General features: G+C 37.8%; 1 protein-coding gene across 6 annotated transcripts in view; it reads right to left on the reverse strand.

The window, feature by feature from the left end:
* LOC133643351 (proto-oncogene tyrosine-protein kinase Src) overlaps window positions 1–13151 on the reverse strand; it is an 85423-nt gene that overhangs the window by 48003 nt on the left and 24269 nt on the right. Inside the window, exons 1-2 of one of the 6 annotated variants that reach the window (XM_062037846.1) lie at window positions 987–1101; window positions 36–317 (exon numbers count right to left, since the gene is read on the reverse strand). In XM_062037846.1, coding sequence (XP_061893830.1) covers window positions 36–309 — 274 coding nt within the window. In that variant the 5' untranslated portion in view covers window positions 310–317; window positions 987–1101. Of the gene's footprint in view, window positions 1–35; window positions 318–772; window positions 1102–13151 lie in introns of those variants that run through there. The other 5 variants (XM_062037845.1, XM_062037843.1, XM_062037848.1 and 2 more) reach the window with 5 other exon arrangements.

The raw sequence follows: 13151 nt of genomic DNA on the forward strand, positions 1-13151 counted from the left end.
AGTTGAACACCTCAAACATTTGATGTGTTGCCTACCTGACAAAGGTCCTCTCTGAGGCGAGGTCACAGTACCCGTGTGGTCCACTCCTCCAAAGAGAGCCAGCTCAGGAGTGTTGGTGGGGGCGTGCTGGTACTGCCCCTGGTAGCCCCGCCGCCCGGTCCCCACCGCAGGGCTTCTGTTTGGTGTTTGGGTCTGTTGGGCGGGGCTCAGGTGGTGGAAGTGGCCGCTGTCGGAGCCTGTGCCGATGGTGCCGTCTACACTCATGGAGCGCTGGCCCGGTTCCTTGGGCTTGCTCTTGCCCGCCCCCATGTGCAGACCTGGGAGGAGAGTCAATAATGATCAAGGATGCCCTACTAGTACAGTGAACAGTCTTAATTATTTGGCAGTATATTTTGCAGGATAAATATCTGCTAATGTTTGATTGCATGAACTCATAGTAGAGAGAGAGTCATTGATGGAATATTTGCAAAGTTCTGCACAGAGACCAAACCAGAAAAGACTTCCTTTAACACACTGAACACATCCCTTTTTGTATGTGGAAACAATCAACCTCAGTAGGACGCACATATTGAAATCTTTCCAATTGCTTCCTCTTTTTGAGTCTTATACTGATACTATTTAAGTCTACTAACTGTAGCCAAATATAAATGACTAGCTAATGTTTTCCAGTATCTGGTCCGGTTAGAGGCCTTGCATGTGCAAAACGTTGTGACAATGGGACACCCTGAACATGGGTTAACATGCAAACAAGACAAAGTAGTTGCTGTCCGACCACCCATTTTCTGTCGGGTGAATGAACTTCTCTGGTGACAGCAGTACGAGGCCAGGCAACTTAGTTTGAAACTAAGTTTGAGACTTGCTACCGGTCTATTTTAGAGAGCAGTTTGTCGCGAGACTTCAAGCTGGCGTCTGGGCCAATACTTCCGGGTCGGTGCTGTACGTTGCCCGACAACTTGTCACTCATCTGTGCGCTCTGATGAGCGCACCTCCAAGAGCGCACTTCCAGTAGCGCGCCAGGCACGTGTCGGTCCTGCTGCAGCCGGCAGCTGCGATCAATCACCGGCAATCAGCACACCTGAAGTAGGGATGTGCGTATCGATCCTGTGGTATCGATATATCGATACTCACACGCTACTCATTTGGCATCACTTTTCTGAAAAAAGTATCGATATAAACCAAAAAACGGCGTGTGGGGGGTGCAAGCATCACTTTCAGATGTTTTTGATGACTTACTTAAGTTACTATGTGCTGGGACACACCTGTACCTGGCAGAGTATAGAGCTGGGACACACCTGTACCTGGCAGAGTATAGAGCTGGCCCAGTCACGTGACAGGAGACAGCCAATGAGCGTCGTCAACGTGCAACACACACACACACACACACACACACACACACACACACACACACACACACACACACACACACACACACACACACACACACACACACACACACACACACACACACACACACACACACACACACAGCCAGCCGACAGCGATGCAGCCAGGCATATCCAGTGTTGTCCAATTGTTGACTTAAAACAGGCATTGTTTTTTTTTTTTTTAGTAATGTTTACTGAATATTTTTGTTTAAATGATTATCCTAAATTCAAATAATTTCCACACAGGGGAATTTACTGTTAGTTGAAAATTGCTTGAGTATTTAAAACAAGATAAGAAAGAGATACAATTTGGAGATTCTTCATCTTTGCATTACAGTTTTATTTTTTTCCAAGAAAATCTTGAATATATGATTGAATGTGATTTTGGTTTTAATCTGTAACATGATTTCTTACATTTTGAAAACATTAGCCTATTTCATATTTCATTAATTGCTAATTATATCACAAACTTTAAAAAATAACTGCAGCTTCTTGCAATTCGGATTTGACTGTTAATTGGAAAGCCCTAATATTTAATTATTATTATATATAATATATAGTTATTATTATATATAATATTTAATTTATTTTTCATATTTGTTATTTATTTTAATTTAACTTTTATTATATATTGACCATAATAAATGTGGTATAAATGGTCTGTATTTGTCTTGTGATTTGTCTTAAATAATAACAATAGTAATAATATTTTTGACTGACAAAAAATTGCCAATAGGAAATTATTGGTATTGGTATCGGTATCGATGAAAATGCAAGAAAAAGTATCGGTATCGTATCGAATCCTAAAAGTGTGGTATCGCCCATCCCTAACCTGAAGCTGATCAGAGGACCGCCTTAATAAGCCTGCACAACCTGCTATCCCGTGCCAGAACGTAGCTGCCTGTCCTCAGACCTCCGTTCCCGCGTGACGAGCTGTGTGTCTCGTCTTTTCCTTGTTCCCTCTGCTTCCCTGACTACTTCTTGGATCTCGACCTCCCGCTTGGACACGGACCTTCTACGCCTCGCTATAGCCCCGACTTCCTGCCTGTCTCACGGACCTCCGAGCTTGTCTTGTCCCGCTTGATCCTCCGCCTCTTGCTCAACACTACCGGTAACACTCAACAGTTAATCACCACACATAGTCTCACACACACACTTTGGATTTGTCACACTCCATTTCCCTTGTTTAATTATATTATTTTTTGGTTATTTATATATCGTACATATATATATATATGTACACACATATATATAAATAAAAGATAGAGCTAAACTACATCCCAGCAGTCTGTGCCGTCTCCTTCCTCCTGTGTACACAACACAACTGGAACAAACGCGGCTACTTTTGTGAACAAGACGTCGGCGTGTGTTCGCTGTATGGAACAAGACAACTTGTGAGTGTTTTAATTGCATTCTAGAGCAATCCGTGTATTACGAGCAGTCAGCTGGTGCCATCTGAAAGTACTACGATGGAATCTGAAAGTTGTCAACTTAATTATACAAATGTCACATTTATGTTTAACTTGACTGGTTATGTTATTGATTATGTAGATAACTAGATGTCCAAAAATGTTACACTGTATTGGTAAATGTTGATTAAATGGATTGAACATTGAAATATATTTTATTTACACAATGGATATGTGTTAACACAGATGATTGTAAGTGTACCCGTTTTGTAACCTGACTGTCGCCAGATCCTTGTAGCTCGCTGAGCTCCACACAAGGATCTGGGAGTTCTCAATAATCAACATTTCTGCAGGATTTTCTAGTTACAAATTAAAATACAAAAAAAACACTTTTGTCTTCTTGTCTCTTATAAGGATTGTGAACAATAGGCAAAATTCCAAAAAAAAGTTCAGTTCCCCTTAAATGTGTAGCCTTTTTGAGGGCGTCATCGCCTGTACATTTTGTTCTTTTGGGGATGGAAAGCATCAATTGCGGCAAGAACCTTCACTGCCATCGTGAACGCAGACAGAAATCAAGTCAAGTGCCTCCACAGGAAAGCTGTGGCGTTTGTGTGCGTGTGTGCTTGTATTTCTACCCTTCTTGAGACATCAACAAGGAAACGTACCTTCCATATGAGGAGGTGTGAACAAGTTAGCACATAAATCATGGTCCCAATACAGAAAACCATTGCATCTAATAGAGAATGTCTCATTTGTCAAAATTAGGGTGGTCCCAAAAAGGAAGAATTTTTCAAATTGACTGTGTGTCGGTTTTAAAAGTGCTCCCCCTCTGGTCAACATATGAAATAACTCGTGTATAAAAATTTGAAGTGCTCCCCCTCTGGCCAACACATGTAATAACAAATGTGTGTAACAAATTGAAATGCGCCTCTTTTGGCCAAAATTCATTAAAAAAAAAAAAAAAAAAGTATATAGAGACATACTGTAATAACTTGAAGTAAATAATGAAGATTAAAAAACAATTACAAACATATAATTATTTATTTTTTTAATTACTAAAGCAGTCTTTTTCTCACAATGTGTCCACTTTTTTCTTATACAATTGGGAACACATTCTCATATTCTTTCTGTTTCTGTAATATTGCAATTTTTTCTCGTAAAAATATTACTTTTTTTAATGTACAATTATTACTCTTAATACTAAATGGTGACATTTGTCATATAAAATTACTTTTATCATAATATTGCCAATTGTTTTGTTGTTCTTGTAAAATAGTGACATTTTTGGAGTAAAATTATGACTTTTGTCATAATTTTGCCAAATAAAATTCAGATTATTATTATAATATTGACCATAGGGATGTCCGATAATGGCTTTTTGCCGATATCCGATATTCCGATATTGTCCAACTCTTCAATTACCGATACCGATATCAACCGATACCGATATCAACCGATATATACAGTCGTGGAATAACACATTATTATGTCTAATTTGGACAACCAGGTATGGTGAAGATAAGGTACTTTTTTAAAAAAATTATAAAATAAAATAAGATAAATAAATTAAAAACATTTTCTTGAATAAAAAAGAAAGTAAAACAATATAAAAACAGTTACATAGAAACTAGTAATTAATGAAAATGAGTAACATTAACTGTTAAAGGTTAGTACTATTAGTGGACCAGCACGGACTGTATCCCTTGCAGACTGTATTGATATATATTGATATATAATGTAGGAAGCAGAATATTAATAACAGAAAGAAACAACCCTTTTGTGTGAATGAGGAGGGAGCTTTTTTGGGTTGGTGCATTAATTGTAAGTGTATCTTGTGTTATTTATGTTGATTTAATTTAAAAAAATAAAAATACAAAATTTAAAAAAACAACCTGAAAGCGATAATAAAAAAACCCGATACCGATCATTTCCGATATATTACATTTTAACGCATTTATCGTCCGATAATATCGGCAGGCCGATATTATCGGACTTCCCTAATTGCCCATATTATATTTTAAAGTTTTCTTACAAAATTGTGACTTTTGTCGAGTAACGACACGACTCTTTCCATAACTTTGCCAAAATATTAAGCTTTTCTTGTAAAATTGCGACTGTTATTTAGTAAAATTCCAACTTTTATCACAATATTGCACAAATGTTCACTTTTTCTTGTAACATTTTGACTTGCGTTGAGTAAAATGACGACTTTATTAAAATACTGCCAAAATTCCAAGTTTTTGTTATGAAATTGTGACCTTTTTCTTGGGAAATTCAAACTCATTTTTCACAAGTTTTTTTGTTATATTTAACTAAAGCAGTCTTTTTCTCACAATGTGTCCACTTTTTTAATTATAAAATTGGGAACAAATTCTCATATTCTTTCTGTTTCTGTAATATTGCAATATTTTCTCGTAAAATTATTACTTTTTTTTATGTACAATTATTACTTTTAATACTAAATGGTGACATTTGTCATATAAAATGACTTTTATCATAATATTGCCAATTGTTTTGTTGTTCTTGTAAAATAGTGAATTTTTTTGAATAAAATTATCAATCAATCAATCAATGTTTAGTTATATAGCCCTAAATCACAAGTGTCTCAAAGGGCTGCACAAGCCCCAACGACATCCTCAGTACAGAGCCCACATATATGTAAAATTATGACTTTTGTCATAATTTTGCCAAATAAAATTCAGATTATTATTATAATATTGCCCATAGGGATGTCCGATAATGGCTTTTTGCCGATATCCGATATTCCGATATTGTCCAACTCTTTAATTACCGATACCGATATCAACCGATACCGATATCAACCGATATATACAGTCGTGGAATTAACACATTATTATGTCTAATTTGGACAACCATTATAAAATAAAACAAGATAAATAAATTAAAAACATTTTCTTGAATAAAAAAGAAAGTAAAACAATATAAAAACAGTTACATAGAAACTAGTAATTAATGAAAATGAGTCAAATTAACTGTTAAAGGTTAGTACTATTAGTGGAGCAGCAGCACGCACAATCATGTGTGCTTACGGACTGTATCCCTTGCAGACTGTATTGATATATATTGATATATAATGTAGGAAGCAGAATATTAATAACAGAAAGAAACAACCCTTTTGTGTGAATGAGGAGGGAGTTTTTTTGGGTTGGTGCATTAATTGTAAGTGTATCTTGTGTTTTTTATGTTGATTTAATTTAAAAAAAAACAACAAAAAAAACGATACCGATAATAAAAAAAAACGATACCGATAATTTCCGATATTACATTTTAACGCATTTATCGGCCATCCCTAATTGCCCATATTATATTTTAAAGTTTTCTTACAAAATTGTGACTTTTGTCGAGTAACGACACGACTCTTTCCATAAAATTGCCAAAATATTAAGCATTTCTTGTAAAATTGCGACTGTTATTTAGTAAAATTCCAACTTTTATCACAATATTGCACAAATGTTCACTTTTTCTTGTAACATTTTGACTTGCGTTGAGTAAAATGACGACTTTTATTATAATACTGCCAAAATTCCAAGTTTTTCTTGTGAAATTGTGACCTTTTTCTTGGGAAATTCAAACTCATTTTTCACAACAAGTTTTTTTGTTACATTTAACTAAAGCAGTCTTTTTCTCACAATGTGTCCACTTTTTTTTATTATAAAATTGGGAACAAATTCTCAAATTCTTTCTGTTTCTGTAATATTGCAATTTTTTCTCGTAAAATTATTACTTTTTTTATGTACAATTATTACTTTTAATACTAAATGGTGACATTTGTCATATAAAATTACTTTTATCATAATATATTGCCAATTGTTTTGTTGTTCTTGTAAAATAGTGACATTTTTTGAATAAAATTATCAATCAATCAATCAATGTTTAGTTATATAGCCCTAAATCACAAGTGTCTCAAAGGGCTGCACAAGCCCCAACGACATCCTCGGTACAGAGCCCACATATATGTAAAATTATAACTTTTGTCATAATATTGCCAAATAAAATTCAGATTATTATTATAATATTGCCCATAGGGATGTCCGATAATGGCTTTTTGCCGATATCCGATATTCCGATATTGTCCAACTCTTTAATTACCGATACCGATATCAACCGATACCGATATCAACCGATACCGATATCAACCGATATATACAGTCGTGGAATTAACACATTATTATGTCTAATTTGGACAACCAGGTATGGTGAAGATAAGGTACTTTTAAAAAAAAAATTATAAAATAAAATAAGATAAATTAATTCAAAACATTTTCTTGAATAAAAAAGAAAGTAAAACAATATAAAAACAGTTACATAGAAACGAGTAATTAATGAAAATGAGTAACATTAACTGTTAAAGGTTAGTACTATTAGTGGAGCAGCAGCACGCACAATCATGTGTGCTTACGGACTGTATCCCTTGCAGACTGTATTGATATATATTGATATATAATGTAGGAAGCAGAATATTAATAACAGAAAGAAACAACCCTTTTGTGTGAATGAGTGTAAATGGGGGAGGGAGTTTTTTTTGGGTTGGTGCACTAATTGTAAGTGTATCTTGTGTTTTTTATGTTGATTTAATTAAAAAAAACAAAAAACGATACCGATTAAAAAAAAAACCGGATACCGATAATTTCCGATATTACATTTTAACGCATTTATCGGCCGATAATATCGGCAGGCCGATATTATCGGACATCCCTAATTGCCCATATTATATTTTAAAGTTTTCTTACAAAATTGTGACTTTTGTCGAGTAACGACACGACTCTTTCCATAACTTTGCCAAAATATTAAGCTTTTCTTGTAAAATTGCGACTGTTATTTAGTAAAATTCCAACTTTTATCACAATATTGCACAAATGTTCACTTTTTCTTGTAACATTTTGACTTGCGTTGAGTAAAATGACGACTTTTATTATAATACTGCCAAAATTCCAAGTTTTTCTTGTGAAATTGTGACCTTTTTCTTGGGAAATTCAAACTCATTTTTCACAAGTTTTTTTTTTATATGTGCATAGTATGTATATATTATTAATGTTGAAAATACACATCTTTATATATCTATAAAGGCTGGTCCTAAAGCGGAAGGCATTTTTCGGAGATCTCACAAAGGTAACAAATACAAGAGTGTGTGTGTGTGTGTGTGTGTTGGCACAATGACTCCAGAGCTCCCTGTGGGCCACTGAAGATGACTCACTGTGAGACCAGCTATTTCAGTCGGGCTGAACCAGAGACACATGAAGACCTCCTCTGTGGATGGAGGCGCTCTCAGTTCCAGACATTGTGACCGTGTGAGCAGCTGTTCCCGTGTCTCTGGGAGGCTCTCACACTCGCACTCAACCTCGGTTGCATCTCACATCCTTTTTTTCCTTCCAACACATGCGTGTGCTTGTGTGGGTTTTTCCGACACGCGGGGTCTGAAGAAGCTATTAACAGAAGTAGAGGAAGGAGGAACTGCCAGTAGCCCTAAAAAGAATGCGTAGGTGCCGGTTTGTGTAGCGCGGCGGACAGCTGAGGCTTAGTGGGCGTTCTCTGCCAAATGTAGCGTGCACACATAATGGCAGAGGTGCGACACCTGTCAAAAGACATGGAGGGACGCCCGCTGAGGGAGGAGATGTGCGGGCGTGCACGCTCATGAGAGCTTTGATTGAACTCCCGCCAAGAAGTAGTGTTGACACGCTTCAGGGGGTGAACGCATCCTTATGGCGCAAGCCTGACTCACGCAGCGACAGGCCACACGTCCCCGCCAAGTGATGGACTGGAATGTGTCGAGAATGGAATACTGCCTTTGAATTTAGACTGGAGCTGCTGTATATCAGAGATCGGACGATTATCGGCGATGTTATTTGGCATGTTGACATATCGGTATCAACCTTTTTTAATCGGTATTGGTCTTTTTTTATTTTTTACAACTATGAAAGAATCAGCAGATACAATACATACTAGTGTTGTCCCGATACCAAAATTATTTCAATACTTTTCGGTACTTTATATATAAATAAAGGGGACCACAAAAATGTCATTATTGGCTTTATTTTAACAAAAAAAATCTCACGGTACATTAAACATATGTTTCTTAATGTAAGTTTGTCCTTAAATAAAATAGTGAACATACAAACCCCGTTTCCATATGAGTTGGGAAATGGTGTTAGATGTAAATATAAACGGAATACAATGATTTGCAAATCCTTTTCAAGCCATATTCAGTTGAATATGCTACAAAGACAACATATTTCATGTTCAAACTCATAAACTTTTTTTTTTTTTTTGCAAACAATAATTAACTTAGAATTTCATGGCTGCAACACGTGACAAAGTAGTTGGGAAAGGGGATGTTCACCACTGTGTTGCATGGCCTTTCCTTTTAACAACACTCTGTAAAGGTTTGGGAACTGAGGAGACACATTCTTGAAGCTTCTCAGGTGGAATTCTTTCCCTTGTGCTATTTTAGGCTTCACACATTTTCAATGGGAGACAGGTCTGGACTACAGGCAGGCCAGTCTAGTACCCGCACTCTTTTACTATAAAGCCAGGTTGATGTAACACGTGGCTTGGCATTGTCTTGCTGAAATAAGCAGGGGCGTCCATGGTAACGTTGCTTGGATGGCAACATATGTTGCTCCAAAACCTGTATGTACCTTTCAGCATTAATGGTGCCTTCACAGATGTGTAAGTTACCCATGTCTTGGGCACTAATACACCCCCATACCATCACACATGCTGCCTTTTACACTTTGCACCTATAACAATACGGATGGTTCTTTTCCTCTTTGGTCCGGAGGACACGACGTCCACAGTTTCCAAAAACAATTTGAAATGTGGACTCGTCAGACCACAGAACACTTTTCCACTTTGTATCAGTCCATCTTAGATGAGCTCAGGCCCAGCGAAGCCGACGGCGTTTCTGGGTGTTGTTGATAAAAGGTTTTCGCCTTGCATAGGAGAGTTTTAACTTGCACTTACAGATGTAGCGACCAACTGTAGTTACTGACAGTGGGTTTCTGAAGTGTTCCTGAGCGCATGTGGTGATATCCTTTACACACTGATGTGGCTTGTTGATGCAGTACAGCCTGAGGGATGGAAGGTCACGGGCTTAGCTGCTTACGTGCAGTGATTTCTCCACATTCTCTGAACCCTTTGATGATATTACGGAGCGTAGATGGTGAAATCCCTAAATTCCTTGCAATAGCTGCTTGAGAAAGGTTGTTCTTAAACTGTTCAACAATTTGCTCAGGCATTTTTTGACAAAGTGGTGACCCTCGCCCCATCCTTGTTTGTGAATGACTGAGCATTTCATGGAATCTACTTTTACACCCAATCATGGCACCCACCTGTTCCCAATTAGCCTGTTCACCTGTGGGATGTTCCAAATAAGTGTTTGATGAGCATTCCTCCACTTTATCAGTATTTATTGCCACCTTTCACAACTTCTTTGTCACGTGTTGCTGCCATCAAATTATAAAGTTAATGATTATTTGCAAAAAAAAAAAGTTTATGAGTTTGAACATCAAATATGTTGTCTTTGTAGCATATTCAACTGAATATGGCTTGAAAATGATTTGCAAATCATTGTATTCCGTTTATATTTACATCTAACACCATTTCCAAACTCATATGGAAACAGGGTTTGTACAAGAAAACGTGTCTTTTAGTAGTAAGTAGGGGTGTAACGGTACACAAAAGTTTCGGTTCGGTACGTACCTCGGTTTAGAGGTCACGGTTCGGTTCATTTTCGGTACAGTAAGAAAACAACAAAATATCAATTTTTTGGTTATTTATTTACTAAATTTGTAAAAAATGTTTTTATCCTTTTAACATTTGGAACACTATAATAATTCTGCCCACGTTAATCAACATTAAACTGCCTCAAGTTGTTGCTCAGATTAAATAAAATGACAACATTTTTCAATCAATCAATCAATCAATGTTTATTTATATAGCCCTAAATCACAAGTGACTCAAAGGGCTGTACAAGCCACAACGACATCCTCGGTACAGAGCCCACATACGGGCAAGGAAAAACTCACCCCATTTTTCTTCTACATATAAACAGTTTCAAGTCAACTCATCATGCTTAATTTATTACAGCATTTAGGAAGCCTGTAGTTGATTTTTATTATGTAAATGTTATATTCTTATCAACATGTGATAGCAGGGACCCTGCCATTCAAAACTAGGCTGCTGCATTACTAATGATTCATGGAACTATAGCTGAAAAAATAGTACAATAGCAATAGGAGAGACTATTCATCCCTGAACACCATGGAGTTCATGTAGGCTTTATGATGCAGTTACATTATTATATCAACTATCAGAGACAGAAACGCTTCATTTAACACAATGTCCTTTTTTGCTGCTTCAACACAGCTCAATCAACACAGAAAAAGGTCAAGTGAAATAACAGACAGACAGGGCTTTGCTGTCCGTAACACACACACAACGCAAAATGAGCTAATGTTACGCTAAAAGCGAATTAGCCTTCACCTCAAGCCAGGACTGCGAGCGAGCTGAGCTGCCTTTTATATTTCTAGAAGGTCAACGGGCTCATAGTGATGTTACTAGTAGTTGACTGGGAGGTGTTTATTATCATTTGGGAGGAGTCCGCAGCCTGATGCTTACCTGCTAAACACTAAGCACTGACTACATGCGCTCTGAATACGCACTGCTGATTGGCTGTTACCGCTGTGTGTGTAACCAATCAGATGGTTGTGTGGGTGGGACAATGCTGGGTGCTGTGTAGAGGACTGACAGAGGCAGAAGGAAGTGGAGCAGCTTGTTAAGACTTTAGCTTAGGCGGCTACTTAATATGTTCGTGTGGAAACTCGTTCGGTACACCTCCGAACTGAACCGAAACCCCCGTACCGAAACGGTTCAATACAAATACACGTACCGTTACACCCCTAGTAGGATGTTTTCAACGCAAAAAATGTGCCTTGGCTCAAAAAAGGTTGAAAAACACTGGGTTAGCATACAACATCTAAGAAAAACCTCACATTTCAGCTAACCATTTACACAATAATGGCTGTGTTGACTCATTGTCAGTGGATATTAAATCGTTACTTTTTATAGTGCTGTCAACTGTGGAGATGCGCTGTCATAAAAATGGGTTAGGGGTGCACTTACTCTGTGAGATACTGTTTGTAGGATATCATTGAAGTTTTTGTCGAGACACCAGAGCAGGTCTTTGAATTCTTCATATACAGTACAAACAACCGACCCCCCACTGCTACTGAGCCTCACGCCTTTTCCTAATATGGTGTCAGAACGACCTAGTATCAAGATGTGCCGACACACCACTCATAACTGCCATCATTCTGGCACCAAAAAAAAGGGGACAGACGATGATTGCAACAGGAGCGTCTTTGAAACTCTAAAAAAGATTGCAGAGCAAGACGGAAAGTGAACAAGAAATGGGACATTTTGAGCTTGTTAATCTTACATGAGGAAGAATGCGGATGAACCAAAGTTAAGTTAAAAAGTTAAAGTACCAATGATTGTCACACACACACGAGGTGTGGCGAAATGATTCTCTGCATTTGACCCATCACCCTTGATCAGCCCCTGGGAGGTGAGGGGAGCAGTGAGCAGCAGCGGTGGCCACGCCCGGGAATCATTTTTGGTGATTTAACCCCAAATTCCAACCCTTGATGCTGAGTGTCAAGCAGAGAGGTAATGGGTCTCATTTTTATAGTCGTTGGTATGGTTTCCAGCGATGGTCTCAACCCACCTCGTTACAGTGCGTCGGGAGAGTGACACGTTCTCAAATGCGCCCCTCTTCTCCGGGCATACAGCGCAACAGAGTCCAATAAGCACTCCTTAATAAACTCTCCGTCAGAAAACGCCTTACTTTTTCTGGCGATTTTGTGAAACTTGTCCTGACAACTGCATCTCTGGGGGTATGAAATTTGGCAAAAAGTCCTTGTTGGGTTTGCATTTTTACCATCAACGCATCAGCCTCCCTTGCACGCGCTTCATCAGACAGATTCCGGTATTTTTTCTCGTGCTTCGTCGTGTAGTGGCGATTCAAATTATATTCTTTAAACACAGCAACCTGTGTACCACAAATTAAGCACACGGCTTTACCTTTCATTTCTGTAAATAAATAATTACTTGGCAGTCCATGTCTTGTTGAAAACACGGCATTCGTCATCAACTTTTCTCTTTTTAGCGTCTCGGGGGTAACCGGGCATCACTTGTCGCTGTGCACCTTCACTCACAGGTTACACACGGACCTACGCCCATAAATAACACTTTTCAAAATAAAAGCAGCACAGTTGTATTGCACGCACGACATAGATGTTTTTTTAAATGTATTTTGTAATTTGTGATTGCCGCTGTT

This window comes from Entelurus aequoreus, linkage group LG26 (assembly GCF_033978785.1).
Source record: "Entelurus aequoreus isolate RoL-2023_Sb linkage group LG26, RoL_Eaeq_v1.1, whole genome shotgun sequence".
NCBI lineage: Eukaryota > Metazoa > Chordata > Actinopteri > Syngnathiformes > Syngnathidae > Entelurus > Entelurus aequoreus.